General features: G+C 34.2%; 1 protein-coding gene across 1 annotated transcript in view; it reads right to left on the bottom strand.

Annotated features, from left to right (window-relative positions):
• Positions 1 to 24909, bottom strand: part of LOC136813245 (dual specificity protein phosphatase 16-like) — a 29833-nt gene extending 4924 nt beyond the window's left edge. The window contains exons 1-2 of the mRNA XM_067069758.1: positions 24856 to 24909; positions 11418 to 11784 (exon numbers count right to left, since the gene is read on the bottom strand). Coding sequence (XP_066925859.1) covers positions 11418 to 11784; positions 24856 to 24894 — 406 coding nt within the window. The 5' untranslated portion in view covers positions 24895 to 24909. The remainder of the gene's footprint in view (positions 1 to 11417; positions 11785 to 24855) is intronic.
• Between the last annotated feature and the right edge of the window lie 3066 nt (positions 24910 to 27975).

Below are 27975 nucleotides of genomic sequence, written 5' to 3'. Positions count from 1 at the left end.
AATAAAAAATATAGGGAGAATGACACACCACAAAAATTCTTTCAATATTTCACTGAGCATGTAAAAATACATTTTTGGAAGTTATAGTTAGGGAAGTTGTGAAACGAAACCTCGGTTTCCACCTTTCGTAGAGGAAAATGTTGGAAGATTGAGTAGGAGTAGCTGAGTAATCCTTTTCCACTTCTCAAAAATTCATGAAAAAGAAAATCTGACGAAAAACTCCTCTTCAAAGAAATTTCGAGAGTTGGAACTTGTATGAAGTATGAGTCATAGGATAAAAATGTTTCTAATAATATGATTAGAAATTATCTCTCTCTTTTATTGCATGTTTAACTTGATTGACTTATCAAGATAGAGATATATTTCACAGCTTTTACTTATGAAAATTGATGTAACCCCCACCCAAGCTTCTAAAAGATGTAGTTCCCCTCCACACAGAAAGCTAGGAAACGGTCACACAAGGGAGCAGTAAAATACAAGACGTGCGTCCTAAATTGTCCTAAATAACCATCAACGTCGTTCCCTGTGTATTATCGGGGTTTTGATGCTTACTGATCGATAATAACTCTCTGGCGTCAACAAAGCCTAGCATAAACGGGCACGAGGTTGTATAACCATAACTAGAAGACATACCTTCAATCCGCTTCAAGGGACGTTTCTTGGACGGTGAGGAGGTTGGACACGAGCAATTAATATCATTAGATGTTGAAGAATTAAAGAGATCAAGAGACTTGGGAACTTTTGGTCTCATCATTGAGTTGAAGTCACCACCATCGAATTGTGGAGTTAATGGTGACATTCGTGTTGTAGAAAACTATTTGAAGAAGTCAAGTTGAACCAAATCAAACTACACACGTTATTAGTAGCCAAAACCAAAATAATCGATTTCTGATTTCTAATTTATATGAAATAATTTGTTTTTCTAAGAGTAAATCAAGATTGTAATTTAGCAGTGTTATAACAAACGACAACATTCGAGCATTTATCAGCAAAAATATGAGTGGACACATTGGAATGCCAAATGGATACATTTCATCATTGCAGTTTGACCCTTCAGTAAAATCTAACATTCTAATCTGATCGTATGTAAAGACAATTTGTATTCTAATAGCTTCAAAATGAGTTCCAGTTATATATTTAATTGACTGGTTAATTCTACATTGTTATCCAATCTGCACTCCAAATTCTTAAAAAATTTAAACCCCACCCACACAGTCAGTATATTAAGCAGCACCCAGATTTACACATGTCCCGACAACACCTGGTATATAACATTACAAGGATGACATAATCAGAGCAGCAGTGAAAAAAGACAATTTTTTTTTCGATATTAAATTATTATTATGAAAATTTCCAAGTAAATGACCAAAGTACCTTTTAGAGTGAAATGGTATTAGCGTTGTAGGTTGACAAAGTGAACTGACAAATTTCTTTGATAAAGAGAGAGAATGAGGGAGATAGAGGATAGAAAGGTTGCATATTGACAAATAAAACAAATGTTTTAACAATCACTTAAATAAAACAGATGAGTAATCTTCTGCTTAATATGTCTTTTTGTCTTTGATGAAGTGAGAGAGAGAAGGAGGAAGTTTTCTTTACCTTTAAACATCCTTCCATTTATATAATATTTTTATATATTGTCCTTGCATTAACATTAGAAGAGAATTCGAAATATTTCAAATGGCTTTTTGTGCAGTCCCTGACTAATACTGTCAATACTAACTGTCCAAAAAATCAATCAATCAGCACTCCTCGAGAATTTGACATCTCTCATCATTATCAATCAACCAATCAAAAAAAGGATCAAAGGATTCAAATACCATTACCACTACCTATTAAACCTTGGTATGCTTTAAAAATTCATCCCAACGAAATTCCATTACAAGCTTTTTTATCTTTTGCGTAATACTTGATATTCAATAACATAAAAGAAAAATTCCTACAAAAATACAAATGACTCATAAACAACCAATCTCTCTCTCTCTATCTCTTTCAAAACCATATCAAAATATATAAGTAGCTTTACTAGAGTTTACTATAAGACAAAAGTCATTGTAAAGGCAAGAATCAAGTAATGGTATATTACTTCTGGTCTAGTTAGTTCCAACCCTCTAATGAAACATTCGAATAAATGCTTGGTTTAACATACCCAGCACTACAATATATACCTAATAGTTCAGCTCAAATAAGATAAAGAAATCTTTAATTATACTAATGAGCAGTTCTAAAGTAAATTTGTGACTTAAAATTCAAAGATGTCGTGACTAGCCTCTTTGTCGTGTATAATGTGAAGTAAAAAGAGCCTAAGCATATTATAATGTTTTGTAGAAACTATGTAAAAATGAGTATGACTTCTTCTCGTAAAAAACAATAGAGAAATTAAGCATAGAACAATAAGATACATCATTAAAAAGGAAACAATTTATATTATATAACGACAAAAGCTTTTTTATTCATTCACCCGTCACTAATAGGCTTTTGAAACAAGCACAAATATAGAAACAAAAGGAAACTGACTCAAGAACATTAAGAACAACTTCGTAATCATTGCCATACAATCAACAAAAAATTAAACGATTTATTTCCATCCTTATTGGTCGAGCAAGGCATTCGTATACGTCACAAGTTTATCCAACCAAAATAAGGCTGCCAAAAAAGTAGAAATTTCTCTACTACCACCAATATAAACAAAACTAAAATTAGCATTCATTCATCATTCACTCTACAGGAACTGATCGAAAGTGATTCCGTTTATTTATTGCCGCCTGATCAAAATAGCTCTCTTTATTCAATCAATCTACTCTTTGATGGAAAGCCAAGAAAGCCCACCAATGCCAAGTAAAGCAAAGACCCTTATCATATTGATCCGGGTTATATCCTTTTCATATGTTTGCTGTAACAAGGATGGAGATCTCGTCAAAGGAGAGTCGGTCTGTTTTGCCAGAGGCCGAATTTTTCTATTTGATAAGCCCTTGCATATCATAGCTCCTTTTTTGGTTTGAATGTTTTTGACTTTTAGCTTGACATACGTTGTTTCTGAGTTTCAATTTGCTTTTTCAGATATATGAAAAGCACAAATTGAATTTTGAATCAAACATGACTATCAAAATTTGATGCCATCATCACCAAAATAAAATTCAACACATGAACACGCACAACTTTATGAGCCTATGTAAAAATTCACAAGACAAAGGTCTACGAGAACCTTTGAAAACTTTCAGACATTCAGATGACCTCAACAGAAAGCTAAATTACCACACACAGAGAATAATGTTGCCCAAATCAGTAAATTGCAAATCGTTTGAATTGCTACAAGATTTCGCAAAAATCATAGATGAACTTTGAATGCAATTCAATTAATGAAACAATCAGAAGGTTAAATTAAGTAAATTGATCAAAATACTGAATACGCTAAATCACTTCATAAATACCCTCAGAGACATGGACAGAAATTTAAAGAAAAACCTTTCATCATCTAGCACCAAGAGAGATGGACCAGCCTAAATAATTTCAAAGTCATAAGTATCCAAGACAACTTCACTGTTAACCCCGTGGGAAGCTAACAACGTTGAAAGTTTTAAAAGAAGAAAACAGCGATAAAGAATGTTGAGTTTTTCTTTTGTGACTACAAAAAAAGCCTTTTTCATGACTACTTCTTCATTTAGATTGAGTTATAAGAATATAATACATACTTCGGAAACACTTAGAGCTTCAAATCAATTTTACATTATATGCTTCCACCTAGAAGATTCATTCACCATAATTTACCCCAATAAAATCCAGCTCTAGTAATTTATCAGGTCTATAAACCATTAAATTTAGCACGCTAAGAATATTTTTATAAATCTCGCTAAAATTTGGTAGGGTTTCTTATAATAGGCAAAAAAATAAAATGCTGAATAATTTATAGGCCATGATTGTGATGATTCAATATTAGTCACAATTCATGATGGGGAAAAATTCAGAACCCGTTTTATCTTCTCATTTCCCCTTGGTTTTCCCTTCTTATTTTCTCATTTCTATTTATAGTTTTCTGTTTTCATACATAGTTTTTATTTTTATAGATCTAGTCGAATATGATTTACAAAATCTTCAATCGTATTCATTCACAAGTGTCACATAACGGACCCAAAATAGCTTCTCCCTTTGTTTTCCATTCACGAAATGATCAAACTAAATGAACAGCCTGTTATCTTTACGTAAACATATTATTCGTAGTTGGTAGTAAATTTGGAAATATTTCACACACATGAAGAGTAATCACATGGCTAACTATTCAAAAATACCCAAGTGAATGAAAATGACTTTCATTTTATGATGATGTCTAATCAACTTTTATTTTGGATCCTGTCATCATCTTTGTTTACAAAAACACCTGACGATTTTCTTGTCACTAACTTGATCAAGAAAAGCAAGATGACAGTTTATATTTATCGTCAATTCAAGGTCTCAAAGCTGTGATTTAGATCGGGCAACTGCATCTTTAAAATATAGAGTCTCTAAAACACTGTTTGATTTTATTCTAATCTGGCTACCTTGATATGATGTACCACCCCTGCATGGGGAATTGGCCTAAGATAAAACCTAGCAATTCATAGTGCTAGACAAATTTAAAAAAATGGTCGATAATAAGCAAGATCACCATTCAACAATTATGTCCGAAAAACTAGATTCACCATATACAACAGTTAAAAAAATAAACCTTTGTATATCCCAAGGAAAGGCAATGGCACAGACCAGGTATCCCACACAAAAAAAAATTAAAAACTCTTATCTCAAAGTCTCTTACTCTTTCGTAACATTCAATCACGGAAGAAAATATTGCAACATCACAATATATCGCAAAGTCAGGTAGCTAAGAAAAATGGTGCTTTGGAAGATTACAGCCTACAGGTTTGGATTGAAACTTTCAAAACATTAATCCTTTAAATGGAACACATTACCACCTACGTCGATAGAGTAAGAGTGTAACTTTAGTGAGTCATAACAGTCAAGACGAAAACCTAATAATAACGAGGGTTTAAGTTCAATATGGTATAAGGTATGCCACAAAACGATCTAAGACTCTCTAGGGTTTTATCAGCTCATGACATCTATTCACATCATGCAAAAAATGCAGTTGGAGAAGTTACGATACTTGAAGATCGAGAAGCGTCGCATTAAAACCTTTTCCTATAGCAGCAACGATAGAAGGAGAAATACCGGCGAGAAAAAATATTTAAAAAAGCGACTCGACAAGCATCACAAGGGAAAGTAAAATCCAATCACTGATATGAAAAATAGTTTTTTCACAGCGATACTTGGCAGTCGAGACACACATCTACCCAGTACAAAAATGACCTAAGAAAATAAATATGGAGAAGCTCCAGATATTCCCTCGATATCACACGCATCATCAATTATAAACTGACGCCGAATTAATCGTTACGAAATGACGTCATGTTCCAATCAAAAGCTAGATTAGTTTTGGATTATTAACGTCACAAAATTTGCTGAGCCTGCAAAAAGTTTTCGCCCACGCGAAATGACATCATGGTTGGAAGAGCTTTCACTTAACTACTTTTATAAGCTCTGTCGGCACTCGTGAAATTCACACGAGCGACTTTTTCTTCGCCTTGATAATCGAAATACTCCCACGCTTTCTTAATAATTGACGTCATCCATCTCAAAGAAAAACTCTAATGGGTCTTGTAAAAATCTACGAAAATTTGAAAGTGCTCGCGGTTAGGTAAAAAATATTTCCTTTAGGTAAGACTGACTAATTTCTGAAGAAATACATTAACAAAAGATTAGCAAAAAATCCACTAGACACAAACCAATCAAGCCGATGGTTCCTTAACATTAACATCCTACCTGAACGAGAGTGCCCTCTACTTAGTAGTACTCTTGGTATCACATGTCCCACGGGGATGGAAAATTATTGACATTCTACGGTGTATTTTGTCGTTAGAAAATTAAAAGAAGTCATCCTACTGGCTGACGAAACCCTCAATTAACAAATGGAATAGCTTCATTTCGTTCAGGGGCGATAGGAGTATCCGTGGGAAAAACTGGATCGTTTTAATACCGATGCTGGACACTCATGGTAAGGGTATGTCAACGACAATGCAAGTGGTTAACCATAGTCCTTTCTCCATTGTAAACAAAAAAGCTTTTAATTTGTTTTCCTATTAATTGAAATGAAAGCATGTGGTTTCAGAATCATTATTTTGGTTATCGCATTATCAATTTTCGGAATCTAATAAAATGGCATTTAGAAGTTTATGAGAATTTTTATTTTCATTTGTTGCAATAAATTAATAGTACAATGTACAACACAGCCTTTACAGGATGAAATATTTTGCATGACTCATTCATGGAGCATTTCAGCTTTCCTTATGTGTAAACCAGAAATCAGAGTTTTTTGCAAAAAGTTTCTAATAAAAAGATCTTTTGACAATTCATATGCATTAGTTTCTATACTTCCAAAGAAATTGACTTGCGTACATATATATAGCAATACATCTAGACATTCCTTAAGATTACTAATTCATACAGACCGTTGGATCAAGCTGTTCCTCACTGACTGACTGATGATCAAAAAGCCACAACATTTCACGAATACTGCACCATTATTGATCTTTTAAAGAAGCTGTAGTATATTTGCAAAGCTTTGAATTGAGGTCATGCAAGCGTGTTATGAGTCACCCAGTGTCCAGTTGTGTGTGAAATGATAAAAGGTTATCTTTTTCATTGTCATTCTATATAGATAAAGGTCATCGCTACTTTTTTATTAGAATAATGAGGCTCAAGAAGTTGAAGAAATAAGAACAGATCAAGGATCAAAGGAGCAAAATCATAGAAAATACCTCAATTTTGCCCTAAGGGCGAAGAAAGAAAGGAGTGGTCTGAATAATCAGCGTGAGAGAGATTGTCTTGGGTATAGACAGGGTGCTTTGTCCAAATCTAATATAACGACAGAATCTTCGCATTGAGGAATTCCTGAATGAATGCAAGTGAAGCAATTGTATGCAAGATTTACTATTCCTTATGTTTATTTTAGTACTGAAAGCATGTAGCCTAGCTCGTAGGAATTATTATAAACCTAAAACGAAACTACTAAACACCACACACTATGTTCGATCTGAAGATGCTCTACCATAGAGTAGAGAGAAAATTTATCAATCAATAAATGAATTTTTGTTGTTTCTTGCCTGTGACCCTTCCAAATATTTAAGTCTTAATAATGGAAAGGCAATCACTGAAGAGTTTTATACTAAACACCCATCAATACATACTAGAGCTCCGCTTAAATTCTCTCACGATCACAATGAGCACTGCATGAAACGTGGAAAACACAGTATACACAAGGCAACATCACATAGAGTAGAAAGTTTTGATCATGAGTCAACTGTCGAAACCATCTGATAGGACAAGCCTTCAAGACACATGGAGAATGAAAAACATTTCTGATTAGTCATGTCAACGTTTTAAAGATTGAAACTAACGCGCGTTTTATGTTTGAAGAAACTTCTTCTTGTTCCATGAGTCACTTACACAATGTCAGTGAAAATATTATGAAATAAAAATGAAGCTGAGATATATGACAAATTTTGCTAAACTTTTGCTTTGGAGCTTTTTCTGATATCTGCGTTCCTGATAGAGAGTGTTTTCTATTAGAAATGTGGAGTGGAGTGGGAGAGAAACTCATCTTTTGGTGTACTATGAATGATTTATTTCACACAAAAATAAAATGCATAAAAATTCAAGAATACTTCCAAGGGAATTTTACGAACACAAATTAAACCTTGCTATTTGGAAAGCCATAAAAATCATCAAATTCAAGAATACAAGACGACAAGAATTCTGAGTTGAGCTTTTAAAAACCTTATAACAAAAAAACACAGTTTTGAGGTGGTTTCTATGTTTCTATCTCATGTAAAAGTCTCTTTTTTCTTAGAAGAAGACCATAAGAGAAGATGAATCATACTGCGTTCCAGTGGGAAATTAATTGTTGTATTTCCTTTAAAAGGTTTACTAATTTTCGAGGCTGACGTCTAAACAAAATATTAAAAGATCGTTAGAATGAGAAGATGACGAAGAAATGACGCATCTGAAGTCGTTCGAGGAACAGATTGTCCTAAGCTTCCTATTTCTTCGTATGGTTTAGAAAGTTATCAATTTTTACACAGAGGTGTCTGCAATAGCAGGCTTATGTATCCTGCTTTCCTGACGGCGGAGACGGTTAATAAAGTGTTTAACGCATTTATCGTACTCAATCATTTTGGCGAAAACTGATTGTTCCAAATAGTTTCAGCGAGTTCCCCTTCCAAAAAAGTGTAGACCCCTAAACTAGTCAGCTTGTAACAAAAAGCCCACCGAATTAGTTTGTTGTTCTAATAAAAGATATGTCAAAGAGAATTAAAATTTAGTTAGGACAAGGGAGAGGGTGTTGAGAATCGAAAGTGAAAGATGTTTGAAAAACAAAGAGGGAGGGAGGAGCATTAGAAAGAGGGTCATGAAATCAAAAATAGATACTGACAACAACTTTTTCGAAGCCAGAAAATTGGATAACATATCCTGGATTAGATCTATCTATTAAAACACCTTATAAAAATGAAAATTTACTTTCTTTTCATTTTCATTGTCAAAATGTTTCCCCAAAAAGCCTCTTTTTCACGATTACTCATAAATAAGTTACTATCATAGTACGAAGGTCAGGAACTAGTAACAAATTCTTTAACATGATACATAGCAATACTTTGTAAAAGGTCATTCAATTAGCCATAAAAGGAGAATTCGCGGTGTCATTGGGTCATTAGCAAAGGAAATATTTATTAAGATGACTAGGATGTTGGCTCTCACTTAAAAAACTAATATTGATTTTAAAGTAAATATAAACTTTTCGGAATTGTTACTTTATTAGTAACACGAAATAGTGTGGAAAGTGTTAAGATAGCTTTAAAAAGTGTCATTTCGTGACCCAAGAATGAGTCAATTCTTAAAAATTTATCGAAAGACTAGCTCATTTAGTGCAGCAGATTTTCGGTCTGCAAATCATAATAATACTTGTCACACAGACGAAAAATTCATCATCATAAAAATAAATTCTATAATTTCTCAATAAGGCAAATCGGAAGTCTACATTAATCTAACCTTAATCGGATATTGGGTTTATTAGTAATTTTCACCAAAATAATAATATGAACAAAATGTAGTAACAGAGGTGAGGTTAAGAGAGACAGTATGTTCGATGACGCAATAATTTCAAAATAGCTTCTGAAAGCAAAACCTTAAACTATCCTACTGAAAGAACACATCAAAGGCTAAGCTGTATCGTGATGAAAGATAATCAAAATGTGATTTTGTGACCTCATTAGTCACTCCAATTCTATAAAAAGCAATAACGTTTTTTCAATATAGGCCCTAGAGCACAGTTCCGCAGTGAGATCCTTTGTCTAAATACTCTTGTGCCACAAACTGCCGGCAGGATCCCTATCTAACACATAGACAACTGGACTGAATTAGGAATGACACTAAAATTTTGGGGATAATTCCTATTTGCATTTTTAGCTTCTTCACTTAAATGCTCGTTGGATAGCTGTGGCAAATTACTGGTGGGTTAGAAATTTGGATTCTTTACACGGTGAATTCGTCTTTAAACTTACACAACATCACAACACAGCAGTTTTGGTAGGTAACTGGGTCCCGGGGGGGGGGGGGCAGTGGGTTTACCAACTGACGGTATGTGCGGCGAAAAAAATGGCTTTTAGAATCGCACCCTTACTAGTACAGTGCAGAAAAAATCGGTGAAATTCATTCCCTTACAGTGCATTTTTTCACATTTTAAACTATTTTAGAGCAAAAAAATCAAGATTTTCGATCAAAAATTATCAATTTTTCCTAGATTTGCTGAAATTTCCACCCATACAGTGCATTTATCAAAAGTCCACCCTTACAGTACATTTCTGATATTTTGAAAAACATACCCTTAACCGCCGCACATACCCGTCGGTCAATTTGCCTGCCTGCCCCTACCCCCCCCCCCGGGAACTGGGTCAAAATCAGAAATCCTGTCACACGATAAAACGTTAATTCAGTTATCTATCACGGGCCATAATTTGTTGAAGGATAAGAAGACTTTCTTACTGTTTAAATGGAGAGATAGTGATAAGAGATCGGTTTGACATCTCTTCAGAGGAATGCATCACGGGGAGAGAAAAATTCCTTACTCCTCCCACGCAATTCCCACTGAACTCATCCAAATGGAAAGGAATGTGGACATAAATAATCAAAATCCTTAACAACGCATACTTCTCCATTATAAGGAAAATCAGAAAGAAAATTTTAAATGGAATGCCTTTTTAAAAATTTTCTATCCTTAAAGCGCTCGTACCAAGACCTCAAGCCAAGAATGGAATGAAGTCCTTGGATTAGTACTACTGTTGCGTTGCATTCAAAGCTTTATCCTCGTGCGGTATGTTTTGTTTTTGAAACTATTGGGAATCTTTTAAATGCAAAAAAAAAAACACGTGCTAATATTTTTTTTCACGTGTACAGAATAAACAAATTTTTCAAATCATGGTTTATCAAATCAAGGCAAGCGTTACAATGAGAATGTTTCATTTTTTCTATAACAAAACGAATGATACACGTTTTTTTTTTATTAGAACACCTAAAATTTGGCGCAGCCTGAATGTGCTTATTTTTTTTAGCAATTTTCAGCCTAAAATGTTCTTAAATGCGTTCTTAATTTTTCAGACTACTCTAAATCGACAATATGATACAAAATAAAGAGCACTTAAATTTGGAAAAATTTGGACAATATTCGACTCTCGACTTTTGAAGATCCACCCCTAAATTCGGTTAAAACTGCTTAAAAAGAGGGAAAAATTGTAGTTTCTCGTCATTTTTTTCCAAACTGAGGCTAGGCATGTTCTTAAGATGTTCTTAATTTTTCGACGAATTTCAGCCTATATGTTCTTATAAACTAGGTTCTTATAAAAAAAAGAACGTGTATTGCACAAAATTAGAACCAAAAAAGAATTCTCTCCAGCAAGACCAGTCTCAAAGATGTGGTGAAAAGTTTAACGAGGTATAAATTTCAAACATCATATGAAAACAACGACTCTTACAAATAGATTGGAGATTTTAAGCTAACCAATGAGCAACGTTCGAAGTATAATTTACCCTCATATCTCTATAATGCGAGTTAACCATCAATACTTAACCTCGCTATAATGCCAGCAAAAGTGAATTGCAAGTGATCAGGTTCAACAAAAGTACCACTACATATATGGTGGCAGATAATGCGTTAAAGGCTAGCGAAGTTATTTGACACGGCATTTTCCTGGTTCTGTGTCATTTCCCCAAAGCTTAGTGATGAAAAAGCAAAATAAATAAAACACATTAGAACATGAAGAGTATTGTAAACTTACCATCTAAAAGCGCCACACTTGGTACAAACTGTTTCAACTTCTCCACCAAGATATACAGAGCATGTTGGGAATTAAATCTGTGACCATCTCCCCACCAAGAAGCTTCATCATAAAGTACAACTTGGTGCAAACGGTTCCACAAATCTTCTTCCTGACTCTCATTATTATTCTTAATCAAATCAACCACTGAGATTCGGTTATATTGTAATTTACGACGTATGATTTTCGAGCAGCATATATTGATGGCATCACGCACGTGGTTGTCGTTGTATTGGAGCATGGATCGAGTGTCGATACACATCACGTGATACGCCAAACTGCATATCTGATTGGCTAATTCGTCGCACGATATCGTTTTTACTTTCATCTGAAAAATACATAGATACTTGTTAACAACATAGGTAACTTTACGATACACTTGAGCCAATCAGGTGTAAAAACACAATGATTGATTCAATTTTTCTTTTATGCACTCCCCAAAGGACATCACTTTCAAATTATCCTACATTACATCACATCGCTCAGCCATAAAGAAGTCAGTGACTCTCAATAAAGGTAATGCATTGATTTTCTATATACATCAATACACGAAGCTTCGCTTAGGTTCAATCTCAAAACCAGTCATGACACGAGTCAAAAATAATCTGTAAGTCAATTAAAGTGATATGCTGCTTAATTCTTCTACCTCTGAGCAAACTGATACACAAACTGAATAGCTAAAAATGATAACATAATAGCAACCATAAAAATTGCCGTCTTGAAATTGTACTTTTCTTGTGGATTCCCAAGTATATATTCCGAGCAGAGTGACTCATAGTTAATGAGATTTATGACCAATGTGAAAGATCTGTGAATTAAATAATTGATGACTTTTTCAAACATTCTCTATCCAAAGGGGTGAAGAAAACGAAAGGAAGGACTCTTTTCACTTCATCCTTTTTCTCAGTTTTGACCTATTTAATGATTTTCTCCCCTATAGTTATGACTCTCTGCACTTAATGGTTTTTCAAAAGGTTGTCTGGACTCTTGAGTCAATTCTGTTATATCACTTCTCTGGAGAACTTTTTACCTCTCGGTTTGTCTGCACAGACTCTTCAAAGACAAGCGTAAACATTCTGACTCCCTGGTCAAAAGAACCGAAGAAAGAATTTTAAGGTAGTAAAGAGGCAAACTACAATTCATTATATTAAAAAGAAACTTAAAATTTACAATTATTACAAAAAATTAAACAAGCTTAATATGATATTTTGACACAATATTGAAAAGCAACGTACAAAACAGCAATCCCCTTGATTCATTTGATACACAATTAAAACAGATAATTGAACATCGTCATTAAGGAAACACTTTAAATCTTGTACAAGAATAGTAGAGTGACGCAAAACATTATTTAGTAATTGACTTGCAGTACAGTGACTCATGCCAAAGGAATGAAGAAAAAGCAAAATAATTTTCATGGCATTTTCAAATTAAGAGATTTTAATGTGATAGTTTCTTTATCTATGGTCCTCTCCTGAGAAACAAGTCCAACTTTTTTACCTATTACTACCCCAAATCTCATTCGAGTTATTTGATATCAAAATTTCTTAAAAAGGGTCGTCGCAACCTTTGCTTTATGTACATTTTCATCTGAAATTTGCAATTTGCAAACACAAAACAAAAAGCTGTTTACCAATTCTGGACATGAAGACAATCCGATCTGAATGTACAGTAACCTATTAACTTGGAGCAGTGTCATAATTGAATTTTCAAAACCTGTAGTTCCTGGACAATACCCACAAAAGCGTAAGCAAAAATGAAAAGAATACTTTAAAACGTAACCAATAATATCCAGCCAAATTCCACAACTAAATCGTCCAAGAAACAATTACAAAAATCCTCAAAAAAGAGACATAATCAGCAGAAAAAGACTGTGCAAAATTTGGACATTCCATTTTATAATAACATTTCCAGGGGTATTCAAGAAGAATTTCCAGGGGTTCTAAAGTTGTGTTGTTTCATTTTGCTTCCAGGGGATAAGAAGTTATTTTAAAATTCCATGGGGTAAAAAACTTTCTGATTTTACTTAGTCCACCTTTCAAAAAAGATTTTTTTGGCCGATCAAGAAAAGAATGCTCCAACCTTTCTTTTTGTCTAAAAATAAAATTAAAATCTTGATTAGTTCCCGAGATATTAGCCGTTTTAAACTTTAGAACAGATTTGACCTTATAATTGGCTATTCGCATAAGACAAAGAGGAACATTATAATTTCTTTTCGCACCTTTTCAAAATCAATGTCTCTGCAATACTAATCAAACAGCCAATCATCTCTCTCAAAATTTCAAAATCACTGTAGGTAGAAATCAGATTTTGCAATACCATGGTAACTTCAAAAGATTGACTTAAAGTCACCTTTAGCTTTGAGCTCTTAACTTCATTCTTTGTTTAATGTATTCCCAGAAGATTGGTCTAAAAACTATCTTAGGATTTTCCTTCTTGTAGTCTCATTAATTTGTAGTTTGCAATTTAGTAGAAAAAAAGGATTTTTTGATATTTTATTGAAAAAGTCAGAACCTAACAGTTCGAAAAAAATCCTAAGACTGTTTTTTAGACCAACCTTCTCTGAATCATATAACAAAGAATAATCGGTGCTCATCCAATCAGATTCACGTAAAACGAAAGCAAAAGTGAAAGTCAAGGCGGAAATGTATTCTTTTTTCAACGTGATTTGCATATAATAGAACAGAAAGAAATGCCAATTAGTTTAAAAGATTAAGGTTGAAGGTTTAGAACCACCTTATTTTTGCGAAATTTATCGAAGAAATACATACTTTCAACATTAATCTTAAAATCTCTTTTATTATTAAGTATCCCTGGCTCAGCGTGGAAAGGAAAATATGGTTATCACTACTTATTTTCAAAAAGGATTGTAAACCCGTAAATTGTAGGATCAGCTGCACATGGCAGAGTTTGGAATTCCATGTGCAGCAGAGGAGGTAACAATCCTTATACTTTCTACTCCGTATGTCAAACCTTAAATCGTAAATGTCTGACAATGTCAAACGACAAAACAAGGTTGAAGCTGCAGAGAGTCTGATTGCTGAATTGTGTATTTCTGCTCCAGATGATGAAGTTAAGTCTTGCTTCAGATGTTATGAATATGGCTAATCCCTTAAACAGCTTGAAAAAGACTTTGAAAAGTGCAACAAAGCTCTTTTGTTAGCCTACCTTAAAGTTGAGAATCAAGAACAAAATGTAAAACCAGCAACCATTAATGCTCTTATCTGCAGACTCCAAAATCTCCTTCCTGACGAAAGTAATTCATGCAATAACACATATTGCTTCAATATTGAGGACACCCCACTCCTATCATGCGTCTTCTGTGGAATTTAGCCCTTTCAAACTTCCTGGGCTTCATTATGTCTGCCAACCATGCGAACTAATCAAAATCCCACAAGATGACTGCGACAAAAAGAAAAAGTCTAGCAAAAATAAAGACTCAATACACTCTACCAAACCACTCACAATCATGTGACCCATCAGAAACTCAAACCCAAAACCACATCCACTCAAACCAGATCCTCCTGTAAATGTACAGGTAGAAAGGATCTACCCAGATTTTGGGAATATTGAACAAATTAATCTTTTTGACGAAGATCCAATAAGAATACTTCAAGATCCTCCTGATAATAATCAATAGAAAAAATAAGTTCCAAACCCCCCAAAAGACCTCAAAGCCCTACACCAGAAGATGATAATTTGATTCTCTCTCACAATATACTTACTACTCTCAACAATATATCTCACCATTCAATAATTGAAATTGCTACTTTATACCAACCCAATCCTACTACTGAACCAATCCACAGCCATCCCAAACTTTAACTCTTTAACTCTCTGAATTTCTTCAGTGATGCTATGTTGGCATGACCTTAATGCTAGCTTAGAAAACTATAGCTGGGATATGGCGCTCAGAAAGAAAACCCTGAACGACATGTTGGAAAGTTTCTATAAAATCACCTGGCAAATTGCCCCACCAAAAAGAATAAAGCAAGAAAAGCATGGTCTTTGACCGGTAGCAGAAAAACCTTGGAAATATACCAGGATGTTTCTCGATGGCTGCTGGACATGTAATCTCAAATTTAATGACATGATATTAGACATAATTATGCATGACATCACTTTTGTAACTCTGTTTTGATTTATTTAACTTTGTATTTTAATGACCAGCCAGGTCATTCATTTAAGGGTTATGCATATTAGCCTCCACTGATGCAAGTTACCCAATCTAACGGTAGTAGCAACAGAAATTCAAGAGTATGATTATGTGAAAGACCTTAGAGTGCTGATGTTCAATGACTGCAAATTCTAGCATCACATAAACAACGTTGTTAACAATGCTGGGAAAACCTCATCCTGGATTCTCAGGACCTTCAGAACAAGAGCAGCTACACCAATGCTCACTCTTCGGAGATCTCTTGTTCCCAAACTATGAATATTGACCAACTTTGGAATCAATGGCTGAAAGCTCATATACCAAGTCTTGAAATGGTCCAAGTCCAATGGAGTTTTATTTAGGGAAGTCAAAAGTCACAATCTTTTGCCTGTGCGAAAAGAAAAAAAGAAAAAAAGAGATTTCTTGATTTCCTCTCTTCATATCTTTACCATAATCCACTCAAAATGGTGCATTCTTTTTTTAAATCAGTAGAAAATTTATTAGAGCACAATAATAAAAGAATGAAGTTAATTGCTCTTCTACCAGGGGGGGTCGGTAGTAAAATCTCAGACATATATGAGTAGTAAAAGGATTTTTACGAATTTTTACATACCACCACCCAGACTCTTGGAAGAGGTATTTTACTACCCTGGTAGTAAAAGTTTTTGGGACAATCTGTCATGGAGACCACCTATTTTTTGGTTGCTTTTCGGACTGATTTTGCAAAAAAAGCTAAAAAATGATTATTTCTGTGACACATTTTTCACGTAGTGCAAAAATTAATGTTTTAATTAAAGTCTTTTTTATATTGACAAAAAATTTCGAGAATTTTATGTTTGCAGCAAACAACTTTCCAACAGAAAATTTTTTCAAATTATAAAAATTTTCAGATTTTTTCAGAAAAGTCATCCAAAAAATTTTAAAGAATTACAAAAAATAGCTAAAATTTGCTAATTTTACCAGTTTTAACTACCCAGGTAGTAATTTTTTTTCAAATTTAACACATAGATACCACCCATTTTAGTATTAACAACCCTGGGTAGTAAAATATTTTTCGATTTTTCGTCACACCACCAACGTAGTAAACGTCATTATGTCTGAGATTTTACTACCGACCCCCCCAACTAAAGTATCATATATCCTCTGACCCGAGGCAAAAAATGTAAACAAAAAAGATGACAACACCGAAAAAAGTTCCAACAGGTCGCCTTCAAACGGTTGTCGCGCTTGAAGCGAAATTGTTCTTTTGGGCCAATTTTTTTGAGAAGACGTGTAAATTAAAGAAAAAGCTTTTTTTTGATACCCGTGGGTCCACGGGCCCTCTCGTAGATCATTACGATATTTTAAACTTAAGTGAAAATCTTGATTTTTCAAGGGTTTAAAATTTTCTTTATTTATTTTACCCACTAGATTTTTTAGATGATTTCAAGCACTCGCTAGCTTTTCAAAAATAAAGTTTGTCTTCTCCAATTTTAAGAGCTTTACCATCGATTGCAATTTTAAAAATGCTGGTTGAGAGATTTTCAACCTCACGCAAGCAGACCGCATGACGGTATGATGTAATCTTTGTAGGCTATTTTTTGCGCCATTTTGAGTCTTTTTGGTGCGCTCAGGATATGGGATTTGGCTTTGGATGGTAAGGACGCGTTTTTACCAAAAAAGTAGTATTATCGCTAACCAAGAAAAATGCATTTTTCTTATACATCTTTTGAAAGAAATTGACCCCTCATTTTGTTTCTTGTGCTTAGGGCTATCAGATAAGCCTATTTTTATTCTTTTTATGATGTTTGAAAATTTGACTGACCTCCCTACTTTATTAAAAAAATCTATCACCCTGAAAAGACATAATAACTGGTTGAGATTGGTATTCACCAGATGATGTCAACCGAACGCTATCAAACCAATTTTCGTAATCGAACAATCGATTTTCATCGAACTAATCGAACGATAACTGTTCGATTACCGTCAACTGCTCTAACTAGGGACGATCTGAAAAACATGGGACGGCAATTGGGACACCATTGCACCGAACCAAGTCATTTGATTTGAGTTAATGAACGGTGTTCATGGTTTCAGCCCCCCCCTTAAAATAAGGGGGGACTTAAATTTTTGAAAAAAGCTTTAAGGGGTCAAATTTTTGGAAAATCTGAAGTAAGGCAGGGGGGGGGGGCACGCAGTTACTACAAGACATGATGTGTAGTAAGTGCTTTTTCAACACTTTTTTTCAGGACAACCACCCTTTGCAGTTACTACACCTTGGTAGTAACTGTTTTCAGAAAAGATTTCCAGGTACCACCCCTGTTTTTGAGTGATATCATCAAAAACATGCTCAAAATTACCCTAAATTGCGATTATTTTTCAACCTAAAGCCATTTTTGTGCTAGATTTTCTTTTAATTTACTTGGTTAACAGCTGTTGAGAACATTTTAATGATAATTAGAGAAAGCATAATTTCAAAGTTGGGTCTGAGAAATTTTTTTTCGTCCATTTATAACAAAAATATTTTTTTTAACAAAGAATTTTTTCACAAAAAAATTCATTTTTTGTGAAAAATTTTGAAAGTTCTTTAAAAAAATTAAAATATAAGCACTTACTACACCAAAAGTGCTAGTTTTAGTTTTTGGTACCACCCCCAAACAGCAGTTACTACACTGTGTAATAACTGTTTTCATAACTTCTGAATGCAGTACCACCACGGTAGTAAGTGTCATACTGTCTTGTAGTAACTGCGTGCCCCCCCCCCCGGAGTAAGGGGGGCTAGGGCTTAAGGGCACCAAAGAAACAAATAAATATTATCTGAGGGGGGAGTAATTTTTGACAGTTGAGAAGAATTTCCTATTCTTATTTCAGACTCAATTCTTTTCTCAAGAATCTGTATTTCAGCCAAATGCATTAAAATTTGATTTTTTTTCAAATTCGAATGTTTCTAAAATCTAATCGAATATCTTGTAAAATCGAATGCTTTCTAAAATCGAATGTTTTCTAAAATCGAATGTTTTCCAAAATCGAATGTTTTCTAAAATCGAATGTTTCCTGAAATTGAAAAAATGATCTCTTTAAAAACAAACCTTTGTTTATATTTTATGTTCGCTTTGTCAGATTTATGTTATGGAGAAATATTTACAAATATGGTGTAGAAAAATTGCAAAATCTAATAAACTTTTTTAGCTGCTCATAAGATTCTTATCAAGGTTTACAAGTTATGTTTGCTGTTGGTAAAAAAGATGAAAAATTGTTGTTTTTTGCATTGCTACTCTTGTTTGTCTTGTTCGTCTTGTCTACTTCACACGGTTTGCAATTCGAGTGTTTTTTAAATTAGATGACAAATGACTTCTTTTTTATTCTTTTATGTAATCTGTTTTTTTTAGTATGATAACAAACTTTTTAAAAAAAACTAATAATAATGAAAATGCTGCTCCAGATGATGAACCAGCCCTTAAAAAGGCAAAAAGGACACAAGAAGCGCAATTCGGAAAACGGCTTTTGCCCAAAGATAACAAAGAAAGGGTGGAGAGAATGGCATTAAGCAAGGCGTCGGGGAAATGGAGAATTTTGAAGAAATTACAGTAAATTATACTTTAAACATTTTTAATATATGATAGCAGTGATCTTTTACTTATTTTGTTGTTAGAAAAATATTTGCTTTGATAAAAACCGTACTCATGATACACAATATTCTCTAAATTTGCTGCATTTCTTCAACATTTAAAATTTAAGAAAAAATTGGGGGAAAGATAAGGGGGAATAAAGATAAGGGGGCTGCTTCGGGGAAATGGCGGACGATTTTCGCGCGAAATTAAAAACCTTAAAGGTGATAACTTTCAAAACAAAGAGATTTAACAGTAAGTATACAGACCAGATATCAACCAGTCCATGTTTTGACCAATCGTCCCAAGTTAGAGGCAGATTGATGGTACCGAAGAGAACGAAACAGTAATCAAACTTTTACTTTAATATATTTATTGTTTGATTGTTCGTTGTTCGGTTGATGTCTGTATTGTTTCTGCTGAAAAGCTACTAATTATCTATGAAAGATCTTTGAAAACCCTGTACTAAACATCAACCTGTCAGATGGTTTACAACCTGTTTTTCAACCCAGACTTGGGTAGATTTTGTTTTGTCAAAGCCCAAAAACTCCCAGCCAGACCAGACGTTACTAATCGATAAAATTGATTATCGATTAAAAACGAGAATCTATAAATAATTAATTGATTGATTAAATATCGATTAAAAACGATAATCAATAGCTACTGTAGGATCGTCTAATATTGACATACGTATTCTAATCTCGACATAGCTGTAGGCTGGTCTTCGAAATAAAAAATTAAACATAAACAAATACATACCAAAGTTATCAATCAATCACTAAATTGTACTCTCCCTATCACGTCACAGATTGTTAATATAATATGAGAAATGTGAACTGTTATTACTTATATTTGAAAAAAACACTTTAACAATGTAGTAATCACAAAAAAACTAATTAGCATGCTTTCAACGAAAATGCCCAAATCACAACAACATTTTGCACGCGAGGAATTTTTTAGCAGACCTTTTTACCGTGAACCGAAAATAATTAAAAGAACCCGGTTTCTTTATGAATTTATAACCATAATCTATAAATAATCTGCGCCTAAAGAATTGTGAGTATTGATTATATCGATCAGATATAAGATATCGATTATATCAATTAGATATCGAGTTTCATCGATATTATCGATTAAAAATCGATAGGGTCAAGGTATCGATTATATTGATATTAATTGATATTATCAATTATTAACACTGTAATCGATATTATCGATTAAAAATCTATGGTGATAATTTAATTGAGTGCTAAAAAATTGTGAGTATCGATTACCGTGTAAGTTGGTCTAATCTCGACATACGCCTTCCAATCTGGACACCGGATCTGTAAAATAATCAAAACAAACCTTGAATGAAATTCTTGGTATCATTCTTATCAAACAAGTTCATCCATCAAACTAGAAGTTCAGTAAACATTGCAATCCTTTCAATTAAAAAAACAGCCAAATTATAAGCAGTTTTACAGAACACACGAAACGCATGCAAACTTCCTTGTAACTTTCTCGTGTCCATCATTAAAATTTTACAACTTTATTATGCTTCAAGTCACGTGATAAAAATAATTTGCGCGCTTAGTCGACCTGGTTTCCATTTCCTTATTATTTATTGCAAGCACATGCTCTAGGCGCTAGGAGGCCGCGTTAAACTAATAAAGAAACCGGGTTCTTTTAATTATTTTCGGTTCACGGTAAAAAGGTCTACTAAAAAATTCCTCGCATGCAAAATTGTTGTTGTGATTTGGGCATCTTCGTTGAAAGCATGCTAATTAGTTTTTTAGCGATTACTACATCGTTAAAATGTTTTTTTCAAATATAAGTAATAACAGTTCACATCTATATATTAATAGCGGTGCTTTGTGTGTCTGTGTGTCACCACTTTCGTTTTCGCTTTGTTTGTGTTTCAAAATTATGACTTTTAGTCTCTTGCTCCACAAATTTGTTCCATTGGATTCGCGCCATTTGCAAAAGATCGGATAGAGCTTGGTTTAGACTTTATTCAGCCTTTGTTTTGAAATTTAAGGCCCATCTACATTTTAGTAATTTTAATTTCTGCCCCAGAGTTGTCTTTTTCTCTCTTCTTTTGTTTTGAATGTTTTCGAATGTATTTAACGATCGTATTTATAAATGACATTCGAATTCTTTTCAAAACAAAACAATTTCATTTCATAGAAAAGAATATTTCAAAAGTAAATCAAAACATAAAAATCAAAAAGTTTGTGGACAACAACAGCATTCAAAGGACGATATCAAGCAAGAGAAGAAATTAGTTCACTTCTTTCTTCTTATAAAAATATTCAAGTCGTCGTTTAGTCTGTCATTTTTATGTTTAAATTCGAAAAATTATGCCAAGGGTTTAAAAAAGCAACTTTAAATTGTCTTATTTTTTTTCGATCTGATAAAAAACAAAGAGTTGCACTATTCTTTGTGACCTTCCCACTTTTTTCTGAAAAATTGTCATTTAAACTGGACGGTATATTTAACGCGAGCGAAGCGAGAAAAATAACTACCTGCAGAGTCGTTTCAAACGACACTGGTACAGTAAACGATGCTCTTTCTGATAACTTTTGACTTAATCAAAAAATTATGTCACGGGGGACAGTACACGATCCAAATATGGTTAAAAGATAAGACACCCGAGGAAGGTTAGAGTTAAACGTTGTAGAGATTTCTTCTTTTTTTTGATCGCTTTTTTAAGCCAGCTTCAACATCCAAAGGACTTTTAGTGCGTTCAGCTACAGCTTAACCGGCGTCACGCTGGATACCGGCTAGTTTTTCATATTATATTAACAATCTGTGACGTGATAGGGAGAGTACAATTAAATGATTGATTGATAACTTTGGTATGTATTTGTTTATGTTTGATTTTTTATTTTGAAGACCAGCCTACAGCTATGTCAAGATTAGAAGACGTATGTCGATATTAGACGATCCTACGGTAGCTATTGATTATCGTTTTTAATCGATATTTAATCAATCAATTAATTATCGATTAGCTATCGATTTTAATCAATAATCGATTTTATCGATTAGTAACGTCTTGGCCAGAACATCCAGTCTGGAAATTGCGGCTTGTGCGCTTGATATTAGGGAGGTCGAGGCTCGCGCCTGCGGCAGTAACAAAAGCAGGACTTTTGAAAAAAAATCTTCAAACTTACATAAATCCAGGAAGGAAAAGTTTTCTAGCACAAATTCTTTTTCCAACTTCAAGAGAATTTATTCAGCTTTCTTTTGCTAAAGAAATTATCAAGATATGTCTTTTCGTTCTTTCAAAATTTGAAAATGAGTACTCGCGAGTGCGCTTTTTCAAACGTCTTGTTCACGGCACAGGAAATTTTTTTACCGGGGGTTACTAAAATCAAAATCTGCTGATTTCAGCAGATCACAGACTGGTGAAAGCTTCTTCATAAAGACGAAAGACATGTATCTATTTTTCGGATCCGGTATGCGGGAATAGTGTCAGGACCTGCAGGCGACCTGGTAGGGTTGGGTATGGATGTGGTTTGGGTGTGGTTACGTATCAGATTGGCTAGGAATTGGGTTATTATCAGTTAGGGTTAGGGTTGGAGTTGGAAACAAGCACTCTTTTGTGATTTTCTCTTAATACAGTCTGGTCTGCAGTTTGTACAATATAGATAGCCGTCAGAAGCGCAATCCTGGCATGAATCCGTGGCGCAGTGGATAAGGCATTGGGTTTCATAACATAGGAACTTTGCATTTAGTGGGTTCGAATCCCACCGATGGCGATTTGCCGGTAAGTCATTCAGTAAGTTAGAAAACATAGAAAATAACTCTCAAAGAACCAGAAAGTCAGAAAAACTACTAAAGCTTTTTTTGCTTGAGAGTCAAGTAAACGATATAGCGCTTTCGCAGCATTAATCTTTGATATGCATTTTGGCGAAAGCTAGTGTGACTAACTGACGGGATAAAGAATAAAAAGAATACCATATTATGTAAGATTCAAATCATTCTTACTTTTTAATAATTTTCCTAACTTAATTGGAAAATAGATGAATAACTTTTATATTTGAACAATATATATTTGAATAAAGATGAAGATTTTTAAATTTGTTTGCTAAAATAAGGAATTTAAAATATAAATATTGGGTCCTGAAATTACACGCGCGATCGTAGCAAGCTTTCGAAAATCTGGCCCGAACATGGTCCGAAACTGCGCGGGCCTGCGCGGGCCATTTTTAAAAAGTATTAATCAAGAGGCCCGAACATGTTCGGGCCATGCCGTGGGTCGTGTATATATATAGTTATCAAAGGGTAACAATTTTGCGATAATTAATCATAAATGTCCGCCGTACAAGATTCCTCGTATGCAACACCAGACTGACACCAGACTTTATTGTGTCTGGTGTAGCAAAAGGATGCTTTTTGCCACCATCAGACAAAAACACTAGACTGTCCGGTGCGTCGACAGGGTCGTCAATCTAGCTTGTTCAACTCCCTCCTAAAATAATTGAGGATTTTAAGTGGATGCCCTGGTAAAAATGGTAGACAAGTTACTTCTTGCTTCTCGTTTCCTGATGAACCCAGTCAGGACCTCTTTGGTCTTTTTTAACATTAGTTCAGATAGAATAAAAACATACCTGATCAACACAACCAAACCTTCTGTCTTGCGTTACTCTTTCCTTCACAACAACTTTCGTTTTTGCTTATGTAGGTTTTAAATTCCACAAGTAATGAACCTCTTATAGCTTTATCCGAATAAATCTGGTTGAAAACCTTCTATCAGGTTTCATTCCGTACGTTTTTTATCCACGTGGTGAACCGGTTTCCCCGATTTCCCGATAATTAAAAATTGGAACTTTCCAATTATTTTTCGTGAAAATTTACCGTAATCTAACGCTAATATAATCTAGATAGGAAACAAATATTAAATTTGATCTTTTTTTTGCTCGTATTTGTAAATTTCAAGATAAAAAGAACTATCTACGAATTATTTTCTTTAACGGGCGTTGAATCAACATTGACATATTTAATGATGTCATAATCAATGCCGTGCATATTTTGTCAGCGCCGTGCATATTTTGTCAACATCCTTTTCATTGGATAAATACCACTAAAATATACAAGATAAGTAAACATAAATTTATCGCCCGCGAGCAGGGCTTAGCTAAGCGCACCTCTCTTATTCATTATCTAAGAATTAAAGCCGGCAAAGATTACCGCGGGGCTGATAGCGGACGAAGGTTTTTTTGAAGATATTTTCAGTTATAATCCAAGGTAGAACAAACTAAACATAGAAAGGGGGTATTTTTTAGTGCTTTATACGATGATCGCTATTTTTTTTGAATTCTATGTTTAGATTTTTCTACCCAGCCTGCTATGTACGCGCGCCCTGTTGCTAAGACCTTTGCTTGAAATCGAAAGCGAAACCAAGATTTTTTAGCGCACACTGCCGTTTGCGTAATATCGATAAAGTGAAATGAGGTCCTGACTGGATGAACCCTGTGCCTGTCCTGCTGGCTGTGTTCAACAACATGAATATGATATGCTGATATGCAGGCGTACCATTTTTGTTTTGATTTAACTTTGTATTTTAATGACCAGCCAGGTCATTCATTTGAGGGCTATGCATGTTTGCCTCCACTGATGCAAGTTACCCAATCTCACGGTACCTACTGCTACTCTACATTAGAATGCTCACCTTATGTGTTATGGAATGGAGGAAGACCATCAAAAGCATATCCAAGTATTACAAGTAAGCATTTACAAGGCAAATCTATGTTTTACAGATAACATACCGTATACATCATATACAATAACGATTTTATTTTTTTTACACAATTTTGAAACTTATTTCAAGTTATTTCCTATCCTCCATCTTTTCTAGTCGGGTCCATCTATAAATTATACCTGATAAATCGTCATTTTTTTCGGAGTGCCTATAACTTACACTGTGTAGTATGTAGTGAAGTTACGCTTTTATAATATGAAATAGTATAATGTCATGGCATTTGCTGATTGTACCCGACTGACATTAATTGAAGATTTTCGGGAAAATCGGGTATAATTATCGGGTTGTGACGAAATAGAGGAAGGGTGGGAAGGGCGGCGCCTTAACAAAGAGCCGAAAAGATGCAGATAAATAATTCCTGTAAAGTTAAGCATGAACATGATATTATATGAACATATTAACTAAACGTAAACGACACTACTGGATGTCTATCTTGTCCCTTTGAAGCAAGCTTCGTTTGCCGAATGTTTTTCAAATTTTATTTGTTTAAATTGATTAGCTAAAAGGATTGATCGAGCTTGAACATTACTCGTTATTACAAGCAAGAGAATTATTCTCCAATTTTTTCATAAATTTACAAGATGTTTTGTCAACATTTTTATGTTAGTTAATAAAATATTGTTCATACGAAAACAGCCAGCGAGGCGAACTGTTTTTCCGATGTGTTCTGAGAGCATATTTCAGCTAGAAATTTTGATCTGTTCTAATCAGATTTTCGAAAGTTAATCAGCTAAAAATGTCTAGAAATGATGATCGATGATGTGTTCTGACGAGACAGGGGTATATAATCAAGTTCATCTAAGTGGGGGTGGGCGTACAGTATTTCAGAATTACGGAAATCGACCCTTTTTTCTTCGGAATTTCGGAAATCGGGCAAAATTCCTTCGGTATTTCGGAATGCTGAAATTGTTTTGTTTGGTGCGGTATCGGAAATCAATGAATTTTTGCTTCGAAAGTTTTTATCCCCTTTTTTCGGAATTCCATACATGAAAAATAAAATTTCATGAAAAATTAGCCAAAACGAGGAAAAATGCCCAAAAGAATCGGCATCAGAGAATTGCAAGTATTTTTTTACGGAAATTCGGAAATTTTGACAAAATTATTCGGCATTTCGGAAATCGCAAACCCTGTACGCCCCCCAACATCTAACGTGTTCTTGTTGGCTAGGTAACCCTAGAAATTTTCGGAACACATCTTTCATGGAAAAAAACAAGTTTGTCTCGGTGAGTTGTTTTTCCTAGATCTTAGAACGCGTCTTAACACTTCAAACCATAAAGTAGTGATAAGTTTAGGAAGACAAACAGTGCGATAAAGGTTTTTGAAATTGAAAAGTCATAACATTTGGTCTCCTAGAAGACAAGAACACATATTTCTAAAAAATCTCTTCGCCGGCTGCTTCTGAAAAGATAGTTTGCTCCAAAGTAGGGAGTATATTGAATCGAGCACTTCAAGAACATTTTGAAATGTATCACATATCGTTTTTACAATTGCTTTGCAACGATTAAGCAGGTTTGAAACGACCTTTGTTGATTCATAACTAGAAATGTATGGTTTGGGCTATATTGAACACGAGCTGAAAGCATCAAGACTGAAATAACTTCCTCACTAAATATCTCAGTGCAGTGGCAAGTGGCATAAAGTTAACCTCGTCGAAAAAATTTTCGAAAGAAGGTTTCCTTTGAGGCTGCTGCCCGATGGATACTATCTATAGGTCCTATAGATTTGCGATGTGACGAGAATTTCTCTCAACTTTCAGCTAAAGTTTTTCAGCTTTGGTACTTTTAGGACCCTGCCAAAGATTTATGGTTTTACTGCCGTGAGGGCTTTCGAACGTGTAAAAAAGGAGCCCTCGTGACTCACATTTCCTTTTATAGATACTCTGTCAAAAGATCTTTAAAAGCAAGTGATACTTATTTTCCATCCCAAAAGCATTACGATCACTAAGATCAGCTCTGCACAAACCTTCAAACGTACGTCCTTTACCGAAGAAAAAACCAAGACGATTGAAAAAGGAGTAACCAAAAGTGCTGATTTATTGTTGAGCACAATTCAGAGAGTTTCCAAGGCAACCGAATTCATTGACCGGTGGGTTTGCAGAAGGGTATAGAGTACTGATTATCATCGAAATGGATTACAATTGAAGGAGAGATTGATAATAACCATGCTCTGGTTAGCGATTTTGATTTTATGTTTGAGCTTTAGGATATTTTTGTTGGACAAGATCCTTTTGATGATGTAGACTATCATGACAACAAAGAACTGTCGATAAGGATATGCTAAACTACACTTCAAAGATGATCTTTTTATCTGCGTCGCTGAAAACTCAACTAAAAAATGTCATCAACGCTTAAAAAAAGAGTCAGCGATGATAGGGAATCATAACATGAAGATCTGTGTCTTTTATTTCCATTCCATCGAAGTAATATTACCATGATCAAGAAAGTTTTAAAAGATAAATCACTGTAACTATGTAGCCATAACTTCAGTTAAAAGCATCGAAATGTAGTATAGTTGTCCTTAAAAGGACTAAGAAATGATTTAATGGTAATTTAAAGTTTGTTAGGGCTGGTTTTTATCCTAAAAATTTAGGTTTTTGAGGAAACTTCTCAAGAAAAACATCCAAACTCAGGCAACTGCGAACTAGAAATTGGCATATTTACTCCCTGATTTGACACCTGTATCCCTGATGCCAGATAATGAAAACCACAGATTGCTTTCCTCTATTATCTATCAGAAAATATCAATGTTTCCAGTAGTTAGAAATCAAGTTTTGTACACCTTTATACTTTTTTATGGGTCAAATGGGCCCCAAAATCAATAAAAATTGATAAAATCCACTAAAACGGACAATTTTACCCCCTGGTTTGTCCAGTTGCACTCTGAATGTGATAGTTTCAAGTCAGAATTGTAATTTTCCAGAGTATATTACACAAAAATCAAGTTAAAACTATTTTCGAAGATATTTTAGGCGAGATAAGCAGTGATTATGTAAAAATTCAATAAAATGGGCATTTTTACCCCCTGAAGCGT

The sequence above is a fragment of the Clytia hemisphaerica genome, unplaced genomic scaffold (genome assembly GCF_902728285.1).
Source record: "Clytia hemisphaerica strain Z4C2 unplaced genomic scaffold, Clytia hemisphaerica genome assembly, whole genome shotgun sequence".
Taxonomy (NCBI): Eukaryota; Metazoa; Cnidaria; class Hydrozoa; order Leptothecata; family Clytiidae; genus Clytia; species Clytia hemisphaerica.
Note: the sequence above shows the minus strand (reverse complement) of the source record. Positions and strands in the feature narration are given on the sequence as shown.